The 24,823-nt window shown below is 37.5% G+C and overlaps 3 protein-coding genes across 6 annotated transcripts in view; 1 reads left to right on the forward strand and 2 right to left on the reverse strand.

Moving 5' to 3' along the window:
* LOC145224718 (uncharacterized) overlaps positions 1 to 15,711 on the forward strand; it is a 51,146-nt gene extending 35,435 nt beyond the window's left edge. For 2 of the 4 annotated variants that reach the window (XM_080091284.1, XM_080091309.1), the window contains 5 exons: positions 7,716 to 7,888; positions 11,460 to 11,810; positions 12,627 to 12,731; positions 13,144 to 13,362; positions 14,597 to 15,711. In XM_080091284.1, the coding sequence (XP_079947410.1) occupies positions 11,619 to 11,810; positions 12,627 to 12,731; positions 13,144 to 13,362; positions 14,597 to 14,899 (819 nt within the window). In that variant the 5' untranslated portion in view covers positions 7,716 to 7,888; positions 11,460 to 11,618 and the 3' untranslated portion in view covers positions 14,900 to 15,711. Of the gene's footprint in view, positions 1 to 7,715; positions 7,889 to 8,588; positions 8,861 to 9,992; positions 10,167 to 11,459; positions 11,811 to 12,626; positions 12,732 to 13,143; positions 13,363 to 14,596 lie in introns of all 4 variants that reach the window. The other 2 variants (XM_080091293.1, XM_080091301.1) reach the window with 2 other exon arrangements.
* A 139-nt stretch (positions 15,712 to 15,850) lies between these two features.
* LOC145224691 (protein ILRUN-like) lies at positions 15,851 to 19,822 on the reverse strand. The gene is made up of 5 exons (XM_080091253.1): positions 19,571 to 19,822; positions 19,185 to 19,339; positions 18,572 to 18,769; positions 17,480 to 18,159; positions 15,851 to 16,837 (listed from the first exon to the last, which is right to left on the reverse strand). Exons 1-5 carry the CDS (start codon positions 19,732 to 19,734, stop codon positions 16,793 to 16,795), a joined length of 1,242 nt encoding a protein of 413 aa, XP_079947379.1. The 5' UTR covers positions 19,735 to 19,822; the 3' UTR covers positions 15,851 to 16,792.
* A 724-nt stretch (positions 19,823 to 20,546) lies between these two features.
* LOC145224709 (alpha-soluble NSF attachment protein-like) lies at positions 20,547 to 24,189 on the reverse strand. Its single transcript, XM_080091272.1, has 5 exons — positions 23,940 to 24,189; positions 22,971 to 23,129; positions 22,644 to 22,766; positions 22,021 to 22,250; positions 20,547 to 21,155 (listed from the first exon to the last, which is right to left on the reverse strand). The coding sequence occupies exons 1-5, from the start codon at positions 24,090 to 24,092 to the stop codon at positions 20,927 to 20,929; spliced, it is 894 nt and encodes a 297-aa protein (XP_079947398.1). The 5' UTR covers positions 24,093 to 24,189; the 3' UTR covers positions 20,547 to 20,926.
* Positions 24,190 to 24,823: the final 634 nt, after the last annotated feature.

Consider the following 24,823-nt stretch of genomic DNA (forward strand, 5'->3'; position numbering starts at 1 on the left):
AAACAGACAGTGCACCAGCAAAGTTTAAAATAAGTGCTACCGGGCTATTTTTAGAGATCATTGGATGCGTGTGTATTGAAGTTATAATCCCGTAAACGACCGTAGTTAATCCGTTTTGAGTCGAAACCCAATTATGTTAATCCTCAAAGTTGGCGGCTGAGCAACTGGGGCAAATTAAAGCGGAGGGAGAGGCACGCGAGAAGCCCTTTGTCATTTTAACAGGCCAGAACTATTTTGAAATCGTAGTAAACTGTTTTTGCTCATTTAAGCATCGAATTGCAAAAACAAAATGTTGTACTACTGGTAAAAAGATTTAGGCTGTTGGGAAAAACATTTTTGCACCTTTAAATTTTGTTCTTTTATCTAAGGCAACCAAAGCACAAATTTTAAAAGATTAAAAAAGACATATCAACAACACAACCATATGTATGCTTTTCTGTACGCGAATGATATTTAAATCGTCAGCCGCAAGATAACAAGAATGTGCGTTTTTCCAAACAGTTTAATTTGGATTTTTTATGGAACGAATGCATGTGTATTGGAACCTTTGTTATATTTGTCAAAAGCAAATTACTCAACTGGCTCTTAAATTGTTTTTATTTTATTTAAATGATATGTTTAAAATCACTTTAGCCGCTATTGGGAAATCTTTCTTCGTCCAGTTTAAGGTTAATAAGCAGGGTTGCTATAATGTATTGCAACTTGTCAGTTTTGTTTGAACCTGGCTAATCTTCAGCTTGTGCAGCTTGACCTTGTACTTGACCTTGCAAGTGGCAGAGGCCCCACATGGCTTTGCGGGATGTAAAGCCTGTCACAGCACATCGTTAAGAAACCGCAACTTTTGAATCATTTTTAACATTATTTCACAGAAAGTCAACGTTCCATGGCAAATGCGATCAAAAAAGCAACTTCGAGTCGAAATCAATTAACTGGGGTACTTTTTACGAGCCCCTGGTGGTCCGACGGCAAACTTTTACTGAACCAAAAAACGTCATCGGATTATCGGGGTGTGGTCTTGAAAATGGGGGCATCTGTCTGCACCCGGGCTTGTTTGCGAACCTGCAGCGCTTTGTGCACCAAACACGTGATTGATGCAAGTGTCTCCAAACACGCTCACTTTCTGCTCCACAAGAAAGTGAGCGTGTTTGGAGACACTTGCATCAACACTCCTTTTTCACTCACTTTAAACTTGGTTCAAGGTCGTTAAGCCATAATACAAGTGACAAGATATAAAATACGACACATTTTGTCATTAAGAACTATCACCCTGAATCCAGTCAAGTTGTAAAAATACTTTACGGACAGTGTTTTACTGGTTAAAGACCAGTTTCCAAAATAATGCTTGTAGGAAACCGCTCTGTAACTCAAAAAGTTTACTTTTCGAAGATTAATATATTGCTCTAGAAGTCATTTCACAAGACACAGATTAAAAGAGTTTTAATTTTACTAAAAACAAAATTGCCACACAGACGTAACATGAAACGCCGTTCTTTTATAACTTAAACTATGTTGTGAATGTGGGAATGTATTGTCACACTCAGTGAATCATTGTATGTTTCAAGATGCAACATCAAAAAGCGGTGGATGACTTCAGACTTTTTATAGTTTTCAGTCTGAAGATCCAATGTTTGATATAGTTTGATGTTACCTAAACAATTTTTCGTAGAGATGCAAAGTTCCGGAATTTTTAGTTGCTATGACTTGCGACCCTATTAGGAGGTGAAGCATTTGGTGTAAACGAGTCAGATGCAGAAAACGCGTTCTTAAAGTCAAAATTCCCATCCGACATTCAAAAAGATTGACATCCACCAATTCATGTCTTCCTAAACCGCGTGAGAGGTCGAGCTATCAGCAGCAAATGGGCTTAAACTTTTGTTGTTTTTGCCTTATGAGTGTCTGACGCACAACAAACAACTTTTTCATGTATCTCCAACGAGCCCGTTAACCGCATCTGCTAAACCGATACCTGCCATCTGACCAACATGTTCCTACTACGGAATGTTAAATCGACATTGACGTAGAAACTGAAGATTGACATTGCACCATTTGCTCCTGTTTAATGCCCCAATGCTTGTGAATGCATGAAGCGCCTAGACTCTTATTATCTCAATTGACGCCCGTTGTGTGATGTGCGACTTTGAAAAGTTGATCGATTGGTTATGATATCTTGCTAGGGCTGTGGGCTCGAACCCCGACTTGCGCCCCGAGCAAACTTTTTGGACACCGTTGTTTGGCTCTTTAAAGTGGAGAATTGGTTTGCCAAAATTTGGGTGTCACAATGAAATAATACAACAGCTACATGACAGTCATAAATCTGTAAACATGAATCCTTATTTAAACTTCTTATGTTGTCAGCTTTGTTTTTCACATGTAAGCAACCTATACCAAGATTTACTCTGCTGTCGTATGCTGATTACCATATTTGGAAGTTGCTATTATGTTACTATACTTTCGGTTGTGCGTTTCCTATTGACCACATAATGTGAAAAAAAATGTTAACAAACGTTTATATTTTTAATTAGGTAAACAATAGTTTACGGATCAATTACTATTAAACTGGCATAGTTCCATTTTCCGGGTCCTGTTTCCTTTACAAATACGAGCATTTTAAGTCGACGAAACATCGGGCATTGTGACGTTGACAAATAGACTACGTGACTATTGACGTCATAACGATTGACAACTGTTGATGAATCGGGGTTTGGGTCTTAAGATTGATGCCTCTCAACAGTTTGGCGCGCTTGTGGCAAGTTACACATGTGTTAGGGGTGTGTCGAAGGCGTGGCTGTTTTAGCTGCTGAGTTTGGGCTATGACATAAAATGTTATGAAGGATGCAAAAACAATTTGCGAGAGTGTTTTAAACTGAGCGACATCAGACTTGAAGATACGAGTTAGAAGAAATATATAATAGTGTATGATATTTACTGACTGATTTGGTTACTTGGAAAATAATTTTATTTCGCTTTTAGATACAACGTGCATGGTCTTTATTTTAAGAGTTCGTTGTGTGTTGGTTTAATTTTCTTTCTCGCTTGGCAGAACAAAGACTGACCGAGATAGGATTATAACCGACTTTAGGGAGAGTTCAGTCAAATCAACATTTGTTTACGTTGTTGGGTGTTGGTCCCTCCTAAATTTGGTTTGTACTTTCACGTACAACTGTGCCTTGTAAAGTTCCATCAACCAATTTGATAAAACACTTATTCTCGGCTGTATGCCGCTACACTTAACCTGAAAATACATTGCATGCACAAATCAATTTGTCCAGTATATTTAAAACACTTGACTTGTCGAACCTAATTTCTTTTTACCACCCTGTACTCCTTGCCACATATTGCTTGGGAGACCGACTTTATATTTGGTATGACGCCCTTTAGTACAATGATTAAAACAATTCTCGCTACATTTTAAGTTTTAAAGATTGCAAGAAAACGTAAGAGTTGAAACAGACACGACTGGCAAGTTGTTGAAGTTCAGTTTAATCCAAAGACTTTTTTCTCAAGAAACGACTTGAGGAAAAGTACTGTACCATTCAATCTATTCATTTGCACAAGTGGATTATAAGATTATCAATGTTTGCAATGGTTATGTGACTGTCGAAATATTTGGAACACACCAACCTGAGCGTCCTGTGTTTTTGTGGAATTTGTTTTACATTTTTTGATGACATGTTATGATCTCACCCATGTTTTGCAACAAAAGTGCCGGTAGTTATTTATGGCTTATCACGTTCTGTAATCCCCCGATGAATCAAAAACCCACAAAACTACCTACAAGGGCGGTTGCACAATAATTTTGACTGTGCGTAAGACCACACAAAACTTTCCCAAAACCAAACCACGCACAGGAGAAACAAATTTTGTTAAAATATTTCTTTTTATTTATTATATTGAAGTTAAAAAAGTTGTGGTGTAAAAAACGTGGTATTTCGTCGAAACGTTTATCGCTGCTTTGAGTTTAGTTTTCGTCGAGCCAAGCTTGGGTTATCTGACGTAGACAGACGGAAATGTTCTGCTCAGACGGACCCCGTAATTGCCCCCGTCTTCCGCTGATTATGGGGTAAATCGTCTTGTTTTTGCCCCCACATGCAGATTCGTGACGATCGAAACAGAAGTTAGGCGTATGACGTGTTTAACTTCGCAAAACGTGCGATTATTTGCGGGTTTATTGCCATTTTACGGCGGTTCTGTGCAAACAGCAAATGTTGGAAGCCTTTGCGCCGGTACTTGAAGTAATTTCTCTCAACACGTTGAAATGTCACTCAAATTGTTTGCATCGCAACATAACATGTTTTTGACAAGTTAGAAATGCCAAAATAAATTCCGTCATTATTGCGGAATTCCAAGTGTCACGTGGCCAGAATTGGACCAATAGAATCACGGCATCTGTCATTACGTAACGCTATAGGTAACCGCCCTAACGTCAACGGCTCTCAAACAGGCTCTTTACAATCTTGTTCTTACCGACGCTAGTTCCCTGATCAGACCGAGCCCAACGTGGTGTTTTCGAACCACATCAGGCTTTGAATCTGAAGAAACGAAAACGTGTCCCCCCACCCAACCTTTCCCGCAGTTAATTAGGGGCGGTTTCCCCCGAGAGATCTTAATTAAGCCCCCAGACTCAACAAAACCCATCCCACAGTCTGTTTGTTGATTTTCGACCAGTAACGTAAACTAATTAACAACCGACCTAGAACCAACTGAAACTGCAAAATGTGCTCCCGAAGTTCTTTTATATGAGCGAGATGGTTTTGTTTGATTAAGTTATCATGAAAAATCTAAGATGGCTTGATGACCATGGTGTCATTCGTGACAAAAACAATACTTACATGAAAACTTCCAACTACTCTACAAAAGTCCATCACGGAGATCAAAGTGATAGCGCGGTGCTTTTGTTCTGATAAAAAAAGTCAGATATGCGATCATAATATGTGAATTCGGGATAAGTGGTATTTGGTTTCGGGCAAGAACATGACATTAGGTTAAACCAGGGGTCACCAACCTTTTGAAACCGGAGGGCTACCTTAAGATAACCAGATGGCTCGAGGGCTACCAGTTACATATGTATCAACATGCTGAAGCAATGTGTTCATACTTTTGTGTTATTGTCAAAGTGACGTTGTTCAAATCAACATGTCACGATTTTCATTTTTTTTTAAAACGAGCCCAATTTCTTTTGAAACATTATTACTACTTTTACTAAAAATGAAGCTATGCGGTCCTGGACATACCACTAGGTCCCAAAGAAAACGTGGGTCGCTGGTTGGTTCCGTTGGGTTGTAGCTATTTCGACAACTCAGTACCCTAGTTTTTTGCATATTTTGAACTTAACAAAATCAGGCGTTGTAAAAAGCAGCTTTGCCATCATTTTATGCTTAATATTTGTGTCGTTTCTGAAAAAACACGGCGGTCAAACTTTGCACTCGTTTTAGTAATTAACAATTTGACTCGATGGTATCACATTTAGTCGCTCGTCCGACATCTACACTTGCTCCCTAGTCAAATCAAGCTTTTAATTTTCAATGCTTCGTGGGCCGAACAAAAACTCTTGGAGGGCCGAATGTGGCCCGCGTGTTTAAAACCACTGGTCTACAACATTTTAGCGTATGAACTTGTTCACTAACTGGCATTTATTGCCGCGCGTGTGTGTCATGTTGTTGCATTATAGTTTGTTAAATATTAATTGCCCATAGTTAGATAAACGTCTTTTAATACAATCTTTATATGGCGCAGCATTTTGTGTAAACTAGAGGCGCAACTGGTTGTTTCTAGAACCACATAGCGGGCGACTGGAAATGATCCAACGGGCGACCAGGTGCCCGCGGGCATAGGGTTGGTTACCCCTGGGTTAAACCAATGCGGTCTATGAGGCTTCACTCCATTTTGATGTTGTAGGTTGTCCAACATAAAAACTGACAAGCTTTTGTGCAAGATGCAAATGCAAAGCCAAAATATATTGAGGCGTCTTCTTCCCCCAACCATTCAACACAACAAAGTTATCAAAGAGAAGACTTCTCCCAGAATAACTTGGGCGTTTCTGGAGAACAATTATGTGGGGCAATTTCTCTAAAAAAAAACTGTTTTACCGCGATTTCGATTCGATTATTCTCATTTGTGACGAAATAAAAGGTCAGACGCGACGCACCTTTGCGTGCTATGACGTCATGTTTGCGTTAGAGCTTTTGCCGCTGTTAGTGATGTTATAATGGCGAAGTTGCCTAAATTCGAATAACGTGGGTGTTAATATCGTGTGAAGACGTTTTGACTCGTTTTAGAATTGTGTAACTCCTGTTTTCGGTTTTGAGAAAGCGACTTTAGTTTTTTGTTAAAACTTTTCTAATGTTCAAGCGGTGGCGATATTTAATTGTTGTTGTTTGTAGTTTCAACGAAATGACTGAAAATAATATACAAATGTGTAAATGTCTGTAAAGCTTTTCGTTGTATTTTTTTTCAGGTTGTTAATTAAAATCTCAAATTGACCTCTCGCTCGAGTCTCCTAATATCTCAATTATACCAAACAGTGGTGGGATTTATCCGGTTCGCACCGGTTCTATAGAACCGTGTCACGAAATTTTATAAGATCAGCGAACCAGTTAGCATTACTGGTAACTGTTTTTGTAACAGAACCGGCTGAAAAAAATGACTTTTGTCATAGAACCGGGTGACAAAAAAAATGAATCCCACCACTGTGCCAAACCCATATTTTTTCATACTTTTGTTCACAAATTACATTTTTTTCGATTTGATAAAACCAGTGTCATAAAATTCGTAAATATTTGGCCTTGTTTGACACCGTTGTTGTCCGAAAAAGGCTACCGACCTCCAAGTTATTTGATCCTGAACAAACCTCGTTTGAAACTTCTGAACACAAACAACGCAGCGTCATATCAAAGACTGTCATTCCAACGTTGACATTTCCTAATCCCGCTGGATTAACCCGTTGCATTGTTACGTAACTATACATGTTAAACTTGACACCGCTGAAAGTGCCCCCGCATCGTCATAGTGACGTCACAAACCCGTTTTTCTCGGGGCATCTTTGGTTGAGAGGCAAGCCTTAACCAGGTGAAAGGGTTTAGGGTCAGGTTTAACAAACTAGGCTTGTTTCCACACAACAAAGGTTCTGTGTGACGTAACAACGTACCCGCGGTATTTTCGAATCGCTATTTTAGTGGTTTGCTTGTTTTGGCTCTGCAGTCTTAAGGGTGGGCAAAAATGTTCCCAAATTTGGGTCCTTTTTCGAAGAATTCGGGTTTGGAAAAGTAATCAACACAACTGGCACACCTGAAACACTTATTAGGAAGAAACGCCCCGAGATTGCACCCACAAGCACATTCTTTTCGAAACAATAAAGCAGTGTAGGCTATTCTTTTGCAGGTGGTACCTCAAAAATGATGTTATTGCTAGAAAATCTCAAAAATCTTGTGTCAAAAAATGTCAAAAGATTCCGAAACGCTATGATTTCATTTGATTAACCACAATATAGTTTTTAAATTTAAGCTCAATATATTCAGCACAGTTCAACTTCCCCATGCAGAAAATCTAAACTTAGTAATGTTCAAAATGTGTAATATTGTGTTTACGTGCTTCATTGTGTTTAAAACCTGATCTTTATCTTATTTCCTACCAAAACCAGCTTTAATCATCACATAAAACATGCACCTAATTCCAATAATTACGTTTTCATATTAAAACTAGTTTGTCACAATTTTCAGAATTACTAATTTGCATCATGAGTCGATAACCAGATCCCGACCGGTTACCGTGCAATCGTTGCCATGATGACAAACAGTCCACCGTCGTCTACCCTACAGCTGACCGGAGGCGGGCCAGACTTCAAAACTGGATGATCTCCAATTGCAAACTCTTGCCAAGCTGGGAACTGCAGGTTTGTAATTAATTCTAATTTTTACTGTGAGCAGGGACTTGGCGGGTCAATCCGAAAATCCTATGCTTGGACCGAAGTTTTAACACCTTTTTTAAGGAGGAGGGCTCTTGTAACTGGAGACGGTGATGTAACATTGGCCGGTGTCCAATGACTTTTTGTGTTGTCAGCTTGAGGCTAAAGGTTTCTGGTTTGGCAACATGAATCCGGAGTTGTCTGGATAGTAGGTGTTAACAAGTGGTGTTAGGGCTTTGAAGGAATTAGCCAGTCAGTAGTAAAGGATTGCAAGCAATGTTTTCTTCATTATTTCCGTGTGTCTGGGCATTCATTATTGAGGACCACTGTGTAAAATTGTACATGCTATGGCCACACACTAGTTTATGCGCAGCATATATTTTTATGCGTGTGGACATACACACAAGCTCCCTGAGTACACGGAGGAGCACTGTGAACAACATTAGAAATACACGCTGTGACCAGACACCAGTTCAAAACACATTTTCATGTGCTGAGAATGTCATTGCGCAATTATACTTACAGGAGTAAACATCGGTTTTAGGACATCATTCAAGTTGCTGTTTTTCATTTTTTGCACCATTTTTTTCATTAATTGACGAATAGACTGTATCTAACCAATGGAAAACCAAACTTGAACATTCAACTTTAAAGCAGACATTATGTGTCTCTACGTTGTTTCATCCAGGTGATGAAAAGTATGGAAAAAATCATCAAAATTTTGTTCACATGGAGTTAAACCCCACTTGATCACAACTAATAGGTGACGTAGAGTTCACACGCTTTCTTGACTTCTTCAAAACTCCCTAACACTCTATGACGTAACAAGCAAACACTCGCCGTCGGCTGGAAGGAGTGTTTTTGGGTGTAAACGACATTCGAGAATAACCACACGGGGTTAGATCGGCCACTTGAGGACGCGACGTGAATCACTGCCACAGTGACGTCATCTGCTGATCAGTAAGATTTCTATTTTGGGGTGGCAGATTTTGGGAACGGGTTGAAAGAAAAAAACACGGTTGCGGCACGTACACCGTGCTTTCGGTTATTCTTAGGTTGTTTTTGAACTTTCCTTTGTTGTTCTGTTCGCTCTGTAACGTCACTGGGGTGTTTGTTAGACTTTTTGACCTTTTTAAGTCAGTCGCTGTTTTAATTTTAAGCTGGGATTCCCGAAGTGCCAAAACTACTTTGACATAAATACCAAGAAAGATCAGCTAAACGAAATGTAACGATTAGGATTAAAATTAACCAAACTTGTCATACTTTTAGCCAAGCAAAAATATGTATTTTAATTGAAAGGTTGTTACGTAACAATCTGTGACACTTTAAAAGTTTTGGTTTGTGGTGCCTTCAAGGGCAACGAATTTTTCATTTTTTTAACTAGCAAATTGTATTTTTACTTTGGCAAGGTGCAGAACTACCTTTTGTGATATCCCAGGTTTTATTACGTTGCGTTTGGCGACACCTAATGGAGTTGTTTGCACATAACTCTTTATTGCCGTCATGTGGAGTTAACAAAACTAAACTCTAATAATAATTTGAAACTCATATTCAACATGTGACAAATTCTTGCGGTTGTTCCTTACAAGACTAAAACGTTTAAAAATTTAACCAAATTTGTCGAAAGGCAAATCAAAATCGAAATCCCTGGACACCTGTGTAGAAACACATTCGCAACGTTTCCTCATACAAATATGATTTTCTTGTCCATTTCTGCGCGTCGGGTTTAGGTTCGAGAAGTTGAAAAAAAGCTTGATTCGTGCCTGACTTCACACTCGGCCACTTTAGTGTCGTAATTTCGCTTTCATAAATTTGACTTGATAAATTTTGACCTGCTTAAAAAGTAAAAATCGACTGTTGGCGTGTCATAAAAACAGTGAAATTGGACTTTGCTGCTAATGCATACGTTTAACGCATGTATCAAATGTGGATACGAAAAGCATCATGATAATTGTCACAATTTATAACCTTTCTGTAAAGGTGGACACACACCCACAAAAACTCACTTGTCAAGTGAAAAATATTAAAAATTATGATGTACATACTTACAGCTAAAAAACTTCGAGCAATTTTGTTTTTGTCAAACTTCCAGGCTAACAAAAGTAGTGAACATCTGCCCGACAATTGTTTTGTGGACAATAGCAGACAGTGGGACACAAGTGCGATAATGAGTTGCCCATTGTGACGTGTAATTCGATCACAATACAAGGCTCACTTGTGGAATACGTCGATTGTCAGTAGCTTGGTGAATCAGGACCTGTTCAAAGTAAGTAGATTAGGAAACAGGCCATCGACTAAAGGTGTAGCCTATGCACAAACTGACTAAATATATTCCACAGAAACAAAAGCAACATTTTAAAACTAAAGAGCCGACCGATTTAACTGTTTGCTGAGATAGATGGTTTTTATTAGAGTTGTCGGCAGTAGAATACGAGCACAGTGTCGTTATGGCAAAACATGAAATTCTGGACAGAGTAAAGTGTCGAGCGAATTATTGGTAAAAAAAGTATTTCTGGTTTGAAAAGAAGATATTCGAGAGGTTTAAGAGGAAGTTTACGCTGTATTGAAGTTTGTTGTTAACAGACAGTTGTAGTTACAATTTCCACTTGATGTTATGTTATACTTGACATTCTAGAAATGTTTTGATAGTACAAAATCATAGGCGTGTTGCAAAAACATACAATAACTCAAATATTGGCAAGACAAAACAAATGCGTACATAATAAATTGCAGTTTTAGCTACGTATTATGTCCCAAATGTACGTGTAATTTTCATGTTTTTTTTTACCGTAATAATGTAAAAATATACCTACGTAATGCTTTCAAAGTATACGTTACACTAATTTACAATTTACTTACAAAGCGAGGTATGTGTAGTTATGATTTGTAAATGTGCCATTTCAAATAATTCATACAACGCAAAATCCACCATTAAACCCGATATGATGACAATCATTTCTGCACTGTCATGCCCGAACTGAGTCAAAGTTGCGGCATCAACGTGAAGAACGTCAAACTTTAATATTTCAACTACTACAAACTCACACCGCAAAATTGTTTTAACCACAAGAACCACTATTTGCCGACAATGTCAACAAACATAAAAATCAAACGTTTTCTTCCAACCTGAAATACTAACGCGTCTTTCGTCGCATTATGACGAAACAATTGTGTATTGAATAGTAACGAGCCCAGTTAAAGGAATGTTTCCTTTGTTACATAACAATCGCCGTTTTGTGTTGTTCGATTTCGAGTCTGGTTCTCATTATCTGCCATTGTTGAGTGGATCTGTGTTTACAAGGAACAGGTTTTCTTTTGCGTCCGAATTGTGGTTTTGTTGCTAAAAACTCACCTATTTAGCTGCTTGTTACCTGTTGTGCAGCAGTATGAAATTTCTGATAGCCGTGTTTAGTTCAATGTCGGAGGAAAAGCTGTCATTTAGAATTAGGATAAACATCCGTACTTTGAGGCGTCAGAAACCATTGCTTTTGTAATTTCGTTCGATTGCAGACTTATTTTTATGTTGTAGCAATATGTCTTTTGTGTTTTCTTTTTGCAGGACATCAAATGTTTCACAAATTGAGATTCAATCCAAGGAAAGAAAACAACTCATATTCATTCTGTTAAAACGTTTCCTTTTATTTGTAACAAAACTCAACAAGCTATCGATTCTCAATTGATTGTTTTCTGACAAAATCAACCATTTTGTAACGTCACAATGTCAAAGCGCATGAAACAAAAGAAGCCGACTGTTGTGTTTTGCGAGCTGCGTCGTCCACCGGAAGAAATCGTGAATATTTCGTCACAAAACGGAGCTGAGGGCGTCGTAAGTCGGATGCTGCCCAAGTCACATGTCAGTCACGTGATCTTGAATGCGAACGTCAGCGAAGAGAGATTTCTCGATATGAGGGTGAGGTTTTGTTGCTTGGTTTGTTAGATTCAAATCCATTGCAACCAGTGCCGGATTAACCATTAGGCAAAGTAGGCACGTGCCTACAGGCCAGTCAAAAATACAGGCCACTTTACAACAACGATCTTTGTGACAATGATTTGGCAACACTGATGATTCTATTGTTTTAGTTGGCAACCCTGATTTTCGGGCCACTTATAAAATGTGCCTACAGGCCAGCAGACCCTTAATCCGGCACTGATTGCACCAGTTAGCCTATCATAAAAATAAATATGTACAATGATGAAAACAAGGGCCCAAATAAACGTAAAAAGCGGCATGTTTTGAAAAGCATAAAAATGCGAACCGTTTACACCGATTTGAGAAAAAGATTGACAAAAAAGGTTAATATGTTTGCATATTTAACACGAATGTAAATATTTTTTAAGAGTGTAAAAATTTCGCCTTCGTAGATATAAAACTAAAAGTTTAAGCTGCAGACAATGTACACACTGTTTCGCCTCGAAAGGTCTCATCAGTGCATCTCATAGGTCGAAACATTATACGCTGTCTTCAGCTTAGTTATTGTCTATTGGCTTGCATGTGACTTTTGTAGATAAACAATTATTCGTAAAAGTGTAACATTAAACCAAAGCATATAATATCGAGCCGCCTGGTTTTCAGTAAAAGAGTTATCTGTTAGCTTATGTGTTGTTTTAGTGTCTTTGTGTGGTATTTTTTGTAAGTTTCTAAAAATATATATTTTGTGTTCAATATTGTGTCAGAAATAGAATTGCTTGACGTAACAGTACATTCTTTTTTATGACATCGCTGAAGGTTTCGACGGAAAACAAGATGAAGAAGAAGAGCATGGACGTCCACGATCACTTCAAAAACACTTTCATCAAAAGACTCGAGAGAAAACAACAACGATGGATGAAGGTTTGCAACTTTCATTCCTGCCTTCATAAAGATCTAGCAGAAATATTCCCAATATTGCCAACATATGCACAACAGCACAAGACTGTCTTTTTGTATTAAATTCTGTCAAACCCATAAAAAAACATTAAAAGCAAAACCCAATATTGGGCACAGTTGCTGCATGCTTGGTTTTATATTTTCTTGTTCGATGAAAAACGTAAATGGTTGCAGCGAAAGGAACATAATATTTTAGGTTGTGTCATAATTTCGCCAAAACCGTTTTATTTAGCATATTTGTTCAAATCCTGCTTTAAAAAATACTTAAAAAGTATTGCATGCTTCCACAATATATCGTGCATGGCAAAACCGCTAGGCTCATCTATGCACAAAGCAAAGTCTGATTTACGATTTTTCACAATCCGGTGCACCACAGGAGGATACTTACGTCAGCAAGAACTTCCAACTTTCAGTTCAACAGCGTTCCAACAGAGAATCCGAAATCCCTGTTAACCTTGGTAGTTTAACTCTTCCTACTCCTCCACGGCCTGCAACCCAACTTCTGTACAAACGAGCCAAATACCCCTACGTCAGTGTATCAAGATTCCCGCTCAAAACTGCGGACGCTTCAGGCCAGCGAACGGCCCGAACTACTGTAAGTATATTATCTAACCGGTATGAACATAAGTAAAATTGTTAACGCTGGCACATACATGTGCCCTATGCCTATAGGGCTTATAGTGAACACATGTTATTTCTTGGAGATCCAAAATATGTGCTTTATCAATTATGCAAGATCTTTAAAAATCTTATCGTTGAAAAAGTTCTGGAGGATTAGCTTCTCTTCCGAGTTGTACGTTTGTTTCATTTTCATCATCGGTGGATTGAACGCGTTTTGCCCACGTTGAGCCCACCGTCCAGCTGCCTGTTTTTTTTTAGATGAAAGCGATCTCGCTTAAGATTATTGCTCAGGAAAACACAAGTGTTCGAGACAGGATTATAACCTCAACCTTATGAACATATAGGCGGAGCGCTATTAACTACCCAGTTATCTTGGATGCTGGCCTTGATTTCCGAAGTGTTGCAACTGGTTGCATTTTATTACATTTGTTTCAAACAGCAACGTTCAATAGTATCTAAAAAGAATGGATATCCTGTTGGGCAAAAAAGACACGACAGGCTACAAAGTATAGCGTGGCATTGCTCTAAAACAGGGGTCACCAAAACTACGGCCCGCGGGCCGGATCCGGCCCGCGAGGTCATTTCACCTGGCCCGCGACCACATTTTTTGGTTTCCAAATCGTATCGATAACTTTGTGACATTCAAAAATTAATTTACGAAAGTTTTCCTGTCGCGATATGTAGAATAATATTACCTAGTTTTATAAGATTACAACGCCCAGGATTGATCCTAAAGCCAGCAGTTTGTTACGTCACAGACAAGACTACAAGTGTCAGTTGTGCGCAAACAATTGCCTTTTTTGTTACTTGTGACGTAATATACAAGCATTGCTCGTAAGAGACGACCTTTGTATTTTATAGGTCGCTTCACCAGATTTTAAATGGGATTGTAGAAAGACCATATCTTGGCGCACCTAGAAAAATCGCCTCGCGGATTAAGTTTGGAAAGGCGGCGCCAGGGCATGTAAACTATGCGGCCCGCGCGAATTATTTTTAAACTTATCCGTCCCGCAGTGAAAAAAGTTTGGTGACCCCTGCTCTAAAAGATATTAATTGGGTTGTAGTGGTGCTTAAAAATTTCGTACCATTAAGTAGCCAAAAGGGCAATTGTTGGTGTTAGGTCTATGAGGCGGTATAACGCCTTCAATTGGGCCTGGCGTACGGTATTAGGCCTACTTATAATCAGTTTTATTGTTTTCTGCTTCAAGGACACTCTACCACGCATACGTACAGTCCCTGCCGGTGGAACTCGTACTCAAGAACCCAAACCACCAACGACTAGCGATGCGAAACCGACCGAGCTTCCGCCAACCAATCAGCGTGCAGAAACGGCCAGCAGCATAGCAACGCGCATGACGACCACCACCAGAGGGCGGCGAAGAGCGAAACAAATGAATAACCACGACAAACGCTTCACAGAACTTATGAGTTTTCTATCACCAGTCGATGCAATGCGCGAACAAATGAAACGAAGTCGCTTGTTAAACTTTTCGGTGCAGGCCTCTTACTGATAATGCTAAACTTAAAAAATAAATGTTTGGTATTGTTACATGGCAAATAAGGGCTTGAATTTTTCCATTTTTAGTTTTTGTGAAACGGTCCCAAATGTGTTTTTTATACTGTTTGCGCTCCGAACTGACCTGTTGTAAACATTTTAATCCTAATTTTAGGTTGTACGTGAAATCGGTAAGGAAAAATGCCGATTTAAAAACAGAAAATTTGATTTTACACAGCCCAAAGAATTCCCGGTGAATTTAAACAATCCCAATTAATTGTAATTTATGTTGTTCACTTGCACCTTGTCGCAACAAACAAAGTAACACATAACGGTAATGTGGCACGAAAACACAGGACATTTTGCAGCTAAATTTAGGACTGATAGGCCTTTTGCGAAACCTTCCATACAAATAGCGGCATATTTTTATAGCACCCCCACCCAAAACGTCTGTGTTCGTATTCAAACAACATATTACGTAGTTGTAATGAAACCTAACTGCAATCTAATCCCAATCACACATCGTCAAATGTGGTCACGCTCCGTCAATTTCTGGTACGTGATAAACGACAACTATCTAACTGACGTCAGCAGCTGCGTGGATCATAACAAGACGAGTGAATACGTGTGAAAACCAAAACAGCCGACGGCAGACAATATTACTAGGCGTGTCAATTAGTGTTACAGTATAATTAGTTTTGGTACAAATCACATTTCAACGTTTCGTTTTATATTTTATGCCTCTTGGTACTGTACCTTTTTGCAATTTATAAAATTTGTCTGCAAAATATCACTTGTGTACCCTGTAATATATCTACACAGAAGATACTTTTAGTTCTGTTTAGTGGTTTTTATTTTCAATTCGTTTTTGTTATACCTTGGTTCCCATTTTCTAACAATGTTTTTCATTTTTTCCCTTAAGTTTCATTACAATGTTATATAACTAAACAGCACAATCAAGCAAAAATCTATGTCAAAATTTATTTTTGTGGGCACAGTGCATGTATCAAACACAAAAACCTTTACACAGGAGATACATACAATAAGGGAAATGCACAATTGAGAACTGTTTCTATAATATTCTATAACATATTTCTCTGCCCCATTTTAACCCACTACAAAAACAACAGTTGTTTAAGGACCCAGTAAGTATATTTGCGTTTTTTTAAGAACAAGTTTTAAGAAATCTTTATTGTACATTCGTGCATATGAAGCCACTTGACTGACCAACCAATGGTTGAACCTACTAGAATTAATATTTACTTTAAGTGTGCAATGAACGTTTTCAAAATAATCAGATTTTGGCCCTGTTTACATGCACACAAAAAACAGCTAATAAACACATTGTCATTATGCTCATTTTGCTTTGATAGAACACATAAACAATTTTAATTTAGTGATTTCAACTGCCTGTTTAGCTGATTTTTATGTGTGCATGTAAACTGGGCAATGCAACCAAATGGTTGTATATTCTTTGGTTATACAATATACCAACACATATTGAAACTGTTAAAATATACAAACTGGCTGTATTTACATTTTTCATATATACCAAGCAGCATGTATTAACTCGTATAAAAAATAGTCAATTGGGCAAGCTATATAGAAATGCTTTGTACAAATGCTATACAACATCAATATGTCTGTATTTATATCAGAAAGATGGTAGCATTTGCAATGCCAGTTATGCTTACCATAGCAGAACCATCATTGATTTGTAGTAATACATGTGGCAGCATTTGCAAAATAATGACAAGCAAGTGGCCAATATATGATTTTTCTATGAAGACATAGCAAAGAACTTTGTCAAAATATCGACCTCGAACCTTAAGGACACTAGAGGAGTCGCCATGGTAACAGCTCCACTAACAATGCAAATTAAATAAACCTTGTTGTTTGTTGAATAAAGTCAAGAACCTGAAGAGAAATCCAGTCTTTGAGCAGCACTTGATCCCTGCAATTAAAACATAAAAACTATAAGTGTTTTGTAGTTGATGGTACAGACTTAACTGTAACATAAATTTGAGAATTTGTTACTGCCTAAATGGGGTGTCAACAAGAAAGGAGGTTATAAATTGCTGCCATAAATACAGAGCAAGGTTCTGATTCAAGTTAAATCACTTTATGACATCATGTGGTGTTATTGTAGTAGCACAACTGGTAAAAACTTTAAGGCCACATGAAGAGCCATTGATAATTGCAATGATAACAAACATTACAAATGCTTGCATAGTTGACATCCAATATAGTGAACTCTATAGTAATGTGTCACAAACTTCAAAACAACACAGAGAGTAGGGAGTATGGTTAAGACAAGTATGCTGTTGTTTTTAAATAAATATCCATGGACCAGTGATGGGCTTCAAATTTTTTTGTCAGTCGGTTCTATCACAAAGGACATATTTTTCAGTCAGTTCTGTAACAAAAAGTCCATTGACAGGAACCAGTAACACTAACCGGTTCCCTGACCTCATAAAATTTCGTGAGACGGCTCTATAGAACCAGTGAGAACCCGCTGAATTCCACCACTGCAATGGACTCACAAACAAAGAAACCCTGCTACAAAATTATTTTAAAAAGGTTTTAATCAACTCACCTCAAAGTTAACCATTAGATTCCTAGCAGTAGGCCTGATTGGCGAAGGTGCATCAGGGGAAGAAAATGATTTTTCAAGTTCAAGAAGTTTCGATGGAGAATTAAATGGGGATGCTTGTCGGGCATTTAAATCGTAGGAAGAGTTCGAAGTTAAAAATGCAGGGGTTGGTTTTATTCCAGCATTGTTGTTTGTGTCACTGCTATTTGATTCCTCAGTGATCGAATGTAGAGAATGACAAGCTCCAGAAATTAAGTCACTTGAATCACCGATAGCTGTGGGGCTTTTAGCATTCCAACAGGATGGGTTCATTTCTTCTTGAATTGTCTTAAATGTGGTTGGGCTAAAGCTTAGTGATCCGCCTTCCAATTTGTTAGCAGTGTCACACATTTCACTGTCTTCGAATGCATTGCTATTAGATGTCCGGCCATTTTTATTGAGAAAATTTGATCCATCGGGTGAAAATCCATTTGGCTTGTCAGTTGAATTTGAGCCAAACATACTGTCATGATTGTGCATGGGGTTGTCTGACATGGCAAAGGGGTTTCCGTTAATACTGTTTTGGGTATTTCCTGCTCCGAATGTGTTTTTCGGGCTCCCTAATCCACTAGCGAACTGTGACATTTGTTGGGTGACTCCAAGCAAACCTCCAACCTCCACAGAAATAATCACCCAAATTGTATCTGCAAAGTGTTACATCAGGTAAGGTACATGCCGGAAAGTTGCATACAAAGTCTTATAACCCTAAACCAATATTACTACAAGATGAACTTATACGTTAAGGCAGTAGTTCTCAAACTGTGCGTCGCGACGCCCTGGTGCGTCGTTTCAATTTTCCAAGGGCGTAGCAGAATTTTTCCAATTTGTGGCTTTTTATGGTTGTTTTTGGGAACCACTGGGTTAAGGTATAAAAAAAATGCGAGTTGAATGAACACACTCTATTTCATGCATTTTAGCTTGATAATGATAAAGGTGTCATTTTTGTCAACAATTCAATATCATCAACTGTTAAACAAAAATTGTCCCAAAAAACACAAAACATTACAATGTTTATTAAAGTCAGGCCTTGGCAAACAAATACAATGGACTGTTTACCTCCAAAAGGAATCATATTTCTGTTATAAATTCTCCACTGTCCCTGGTGCAGTCCTGCAACAGATGGGCTTCTCATTCTCACGGAAATGTCAATGGTATCACTGGGCTGTAGCTCTGAGACTGCCACCCAATCAGGGGCCTCCATTTTTTCACCGTTTACAAACCTCAAAGTACAACCCATTGGCCACCTTTCATCACCTACAATGGTCCAAAATGGTCATGTTATTATGGTAAAAAGTGGCCTGTTGTATCATATTTTTAAGTAGGTGACATAAATTTGGTACACCAACAACAAACTAATTTTGACTTTTTATGATTATTTTTTATGATTTGTATGGTTCTTTATACTTTATGATTCGCATTAGCTACTTGTCAGGACAGAAGATCCGGTCTGTAGAATATGGCAGTTGCCAAGAAGATTTTGCGCATGTAGGACCATTATATATATATCCAGGTGAGCACTTGCAAATAACAAAAAAATCACACTTACAGCTGTCATTCTCTGCAGACTGGAAGGGGGCATGCATTAAGTGCTTTATGACATTATATACTTCTAAACTATTTGTACGCTCACAGCTAATGTTTTAATTTGCAAGTATAAAGCTGTACCTACCATTATTATGTAATCTCCATGTTTTTAGAAATTCCGTGTCTGGGGGTACGGCCTCCCCCTCACCGATTGTGACATCACGAACAAACGCCATCGATGGCAGCTTTCCCACTGGTGTCTCAAAATCATAATAAGCACCAATAGCCGCATGCAAGTTCCTACCAACAACAAAAAGTTTGGATGGGTTTAATTTATTATAAGCTGTAAAATGTTCCAGTTTATGTTTTGCACAATAAAAAGCAAGTTATCATACCTCGATCCAATGCAGTTTTTTTTTGTGTGTACTTACTTACACTTTCCAATTCATTAAGAAACCAGTGCACTACTAAGTACTAACTATATATTGTCACTTTTGTAAGTTAACCATAAAACATAGACTCCACCCTTACCAATTTGTCATATCCAGGAAAAACTCACAGCCAGCTGCATTAAGTTGAAAACCGAGCAATTTTCGAAACTCAGAAATTAGAACGTCTTTGTCAGTTGTTCCCATTGAACTAAACTTTCCGATGAGACACTGATCAACATCCATATCTCCTCCACTGTCTTCCATCGTACAAAGTTACCAAACAAATATGGTATGTAATTGTTTTGGGGGCCTACGATAAGACACCTTTTGAAACAAACAACCTTGATTCACAAAATTGAACTGTCTGTCGAAATTTCTGTAAATAATTACGCAAATGTGTCGCCAAAAGTTCTAATTTATTGTCAATTAAAATTGGGCTGCATCATTTTTGCATTTTTACAACGTTAAAACTGGTGTTGTCGACTGCTATGTGTTTATTGCAGTATGAATTGAATTAACCACAACACAATCACATCGTCTACGTTGTTTTCCGAATAATTTCGACTGTCTGGCGGTTTTCCGGATCGAGGCAACTCTTTCTGTCAAAACTATGACTAATCAGTTTTAGCCTCGATTTAATTTCAGATTTAAACCAGTTCAAGGTCAATTATTTTGAACGATAGCTGATTAAAAACATTTGAAAATAAACAAGCCTCAGAAAATCGTCCAATTTTGTTAGCCTTAGAACTTTCTAGTATTTGTATTTTTCATTTTGGCAAAGCAGACATATAAATTTTTGCTGATTAATTGTAGGTGGCAAGGTTACGCCACTAAGCGGCAGCAAACGCTACTATTTTTTTTATGTTTTAGGTAAAATATTTTTACTATTGGCCGTTTTTGTTTGAAAAGGCTGGTGTAGATCAATATCCATGAAATAATGTTTGCTTGTCGACTGTTGCCCAAACCTAGACGCACCGTTTACTTTCTCAGATGTAAAATAAGTTTGGGGGTGAAATGCACAAAACACATCAGTGACACAATAATGAGATACACTCATTGGAAAACTGCTTGCACTATATCATAACTTTAAAATATATTTTACACAATTCCAGAAATGGCACTTATGTCGTGGGAGCCAATCTTGTACATTTCCTTAGCAAAAATGCTTTAAGTGTTACTAAATATTATTTGGAAACAATTCAGCATGTTACAATATAACATATCAGAAAAAAATCATACAAAATTGCAGGTTTCTTTCACAAAAATATGAGGATGACAGCAGTGGCACACAATGGACACTTTAGCTTTAGAAACACATCAAGGGATGTTGATTACATAAGGTTTAAAATAACAGATAAAATCAGAAAACAATAAATTACTCTTATTAGCAGACATGGACCTTGCATGCGATCTCTTGTACTAACTTAGCAAGTTGCAAATGTTGGCAAAAAGAAATTTATGTCACATCAATTTCATCCGAACATCCACTGATGGATTTCTTGATTCGTAGCAAAATCGTGGTCAACCATTCATCTATTCGTGTAATTTTATCATAATCAGCAATAACTTCAGCAAATGAGTCTGCTGAGTTATTTTCATGAGCTTCAATCAGTTTATTGACTAATTTGAATTCTCGGCTGTCTTCGAAGGCAGGCATCCACTCTTGGTATTTCTCCAGTGCTTGACTGTGAATGGAAATACAGTTTAAGGTATGAACATAGGCGCCAAGTAGTTATTTCAGGTGCCACAAACCAACAGCAACATTTTTCAAACTTTTCTAAACCAATAATAAACAACGTGTTCAAAACAATGCTTCAAACATTTTGTTTTTTATTAAATTTTGACGAACGTGCCGTTCTATGCGAAGTTTGTTGGAATTGAGTTTGAGCTCTTTGTAGTTGCATACTTTACATCCGCCACCTTGCATTTTTGTGAAACTCGGCGCCTATGGGTATAAGTGTAACCTTGTGCATCTTTTACAGTGCAACTAGTTTGTAGTGAACGGTAGAGGTGGGCTGAGCTGAGGCAGATTCAACGTACTCAGTACCAACCACCGTTTTCTACTCGGCTGAGCAGTTGCACAAACTGACCCAAGCATTAAATTTGCATTCTTAACACACTGACATCTGAAACTAACATTCTAACATAAGAAACTAGTGTTCCAAAGAATATAAAAAAATAAAAATGACTGTTTAATAAATGTGTTAGATGGTGGAAAATGTGTTGTTTTGGAACCTGTACAGTTTATTACACATTGGAAACCTAAATACTAAGTGGAAATGTTTGGGACATCACAATCACACCATCCTGAGCGTGTTCAGCCGAGCCCTTGCTCTGTTATGGTATTTAGGTTTATGTCTATTAAAAAGTGCATTCTGAATGATTCAAATGCAAAAACTTATCTTTTTAAAACTAAACACATACAATTTTAGAAAACAAATGTTACTATGATTTAATTTACGAAGACTTTGTTAAGTCAAAAAGAGTACTTGTAGTTTGGACAGTCTATATAACAATCTTGAACTGCATGTTTACTACAAAATAGCATACCGTGCATCCACTCCACTACTGCCCAAGCAAAACTGGCATAAGGTTGCCTTGAACATGTATTCCTTGACTGAGTACTTTAGCAAGGGGCTCTCCAAGGAGGCCATGGCCACTCTTTCGAACAGCTCAATTGCTTTGGTGTATTGCTCAAGCTGGGCTGCATAGGAAGCAACTTTGAGCCAGCACTTATTTGCGCTGCTTTTCGAATCTTCTCCATCGTAGTAGTCTGCGGCCTAAATGTAAAAATGTTTAAGGGTCAACACAGCAGATCACAAATGTCAACAAATAATCCGTCCCGACTGTTTGTTGACAAATATTATAAAAACATGAATGCTTCTGCAGAAAACAAGTTGACTATGGGCTCAACCATGTAATCATGTTGACATAAAATGTGGAATGTATGACTAGAGTGAATCAGTTTACCAGTTTTCTGTCTGTTCTATGCCAGCACCATAAAGGCAAACTAAGGCCATTATGATCAATGAGCCTATCTGGGTTTATTGATCTGGGAGCTAAATAGGATATTTAAATGCAGTGAGCAAATTAATATCGGCATTTAAAGCTTATTCACTGCACAGATAATGTATTGTTACTAGTTGTTATGTTAACCTACAATAAAAATGTACCTTCTCATAGTGTGATATAGCTTTATCAATATCTACAGCTTCTGATTCATAAAGTTCCGCAATGTTCATGTGATGTTTTGCTGCAATGGTAAACCGTCCCATATCCGTGAATATATCAATTGCCTGTATATATTTAAAAACACAATTGACGAGGAAGCTCATAAAATACATGCACACAAAGTGGTATTTCATAAAATGGCACCTCTTTGCATTGAATAGCTAAAAGTTAAAACACTTACACAATACAACAGCCTACTTATTCCAAGTTTGCAGTTAAACATTATTCTAAGTAAAGACAATAAATTAAAATCATGTTAAAATGCATACCCGGCTGAAACATTTGATAGCTTGTTGTGCTTCAGACTTTTTGTAGCAGCCCGCAGCATCTACTAAATTTGTTGCTGCTTCATGTTTGTTTTGTAATGTAACTTGGAGATCAGCTGATTTGCAGAAAGCTCCACCAGCAGCACTCCATTTTTTTGTCATCTGTGAATATAAAACAATGTCACCAACCCAATATCTAAGTTGTTTATATATTTCACAATGTGCATGTAGTGTTTGACCTCACTGAATTTCACAAAAACATCAAAAATTTTAAAACTGATTTATTTAAAAAAAAAAAACTGATGTATATGTTTTCAAATTATTGGAAAAGTACAAGTTGGCTTGCAAAATCACAAAAAAATGAAAGGAAAGCTTTGCAGTTACAGCCAAAGATAGTACTATAAGGCAGGGCATTAAAATCACTTCAACATGAAAAATTCATGGCTAGGGAATCCAAATGAGACAAGCAAGTTTAAACCAGGACAAGTCTCTGGGTTATCTTTAACCTCCACAGTATAAAATACTTTAACTTTTCACAAAAATTACTAAATTAATTGTTATTGAATTGCCAAAGCAGAAACAGCAAACTATTTAATGGGGTGTAAACTATATGTATGTCTAAGGCATAAACTTGATAACAGTTTAATTCAAACAAAACTTATTTTGTGTAACTCATAATTCATCTACTTCAATAGACTCCAGCATGTTGAACTGGCCCTAAAATGCCATACTTTATACTATGTAACATTCATAGTGCTAAAAATGACACAAAAAACTATTTGGCCTACAAAAGGGACATGTTCACAAACAATTTTTCTTGTATTATTGTAGCGGCTTAAGTTATTCTAGCAAGAAAAATAAAGATTAAAGTACACAAAAATTTCACAAATTTCACCAACGCTGTGTCAACCCACTACCCATCCAATTCAGCAACAAGTTATTTAACCAGCATACAAAACCATGTTTAGGAACCTTAAGTAAATTGGCAGCTCGAATATATTTTCCACAGGCATCTTCGAGTTTTGTAGAACCACCGAATAAGGTACTTAAGAAGCCTCGACCAGATTTGACCATCTTGTCGGCATCAGCAATCATGTCCATTGCTTCTTTTTCCTTCGGATCCATTGTCAAGTGTTTTTTGTTATTTCACACCAAAATGTATATGACCGTTTTATTGTACAAATTTGCTATTGTAATTGCAACTAAATAAAAAAAAAAACTTTATTACATTTGGTCTAAAACAGAGTATGCTTTGCTTACCAATTTTAAAAAGTAAATGTTTTGAATCGTGACTATATTTGTTTGCAATATTGTCACATTTTAGCAACGAACTAAAATTGGGTTTAAGTCAGTGGTTCTCAACCTTTTTTTCTTTCGTGGCCCACTTTCATTGCAAAAAAATTCTGTGGCCCAGTAAATTTTTAAGATAGAAAGAAAACAACTATAAAATAGGTTCAGAACAAAAAACAAAACAAAAACATTCCTTCTCAATTCCTCTCCAAGCCATTATTCTTGTAAAATTGAGTGTAGTGACACAAATGAAAGTAAATTCTTGAAAGTAAAAAAAGCTTTCTATTTGGTTGGGCCATGGCCCACTGGTTTAAGTGAATAATGTGCATTATGTATAATCAGTAAAATACAATAACCTTCCAAGTTTCCAGCACATTTCAGTACACATATCTAATTATATACGATTAACGATATGTATAAAAAAATTCAACTCACGAAGTACGAATCACGCCATATTGCTACTGCAACTTTGCATGAAAAACGTTTCGCAGCCAAGTGCCGCTTTCCCTACCTTTTCACAAAAGAACAAGTCAACAAGTTACAGAAATAACACGAATTCGTAAATC

This window comes from Phallusia mammillata, chromosome 1 (assembly GCF_965637545.1).
Source record: "Phallusia mammillata chromosome 1, kaPhaMamm4.hap1.1, whole genome shotgun sequence".
In the NCBI taxonomy this organism is placed as follows: domain Eukaryota; kingdom Metazoa; phylum Chordata; class Ascidiacea; order Phlebobranchia; family Ascidiidae; genus Phallusia; species Phallusia mammillata.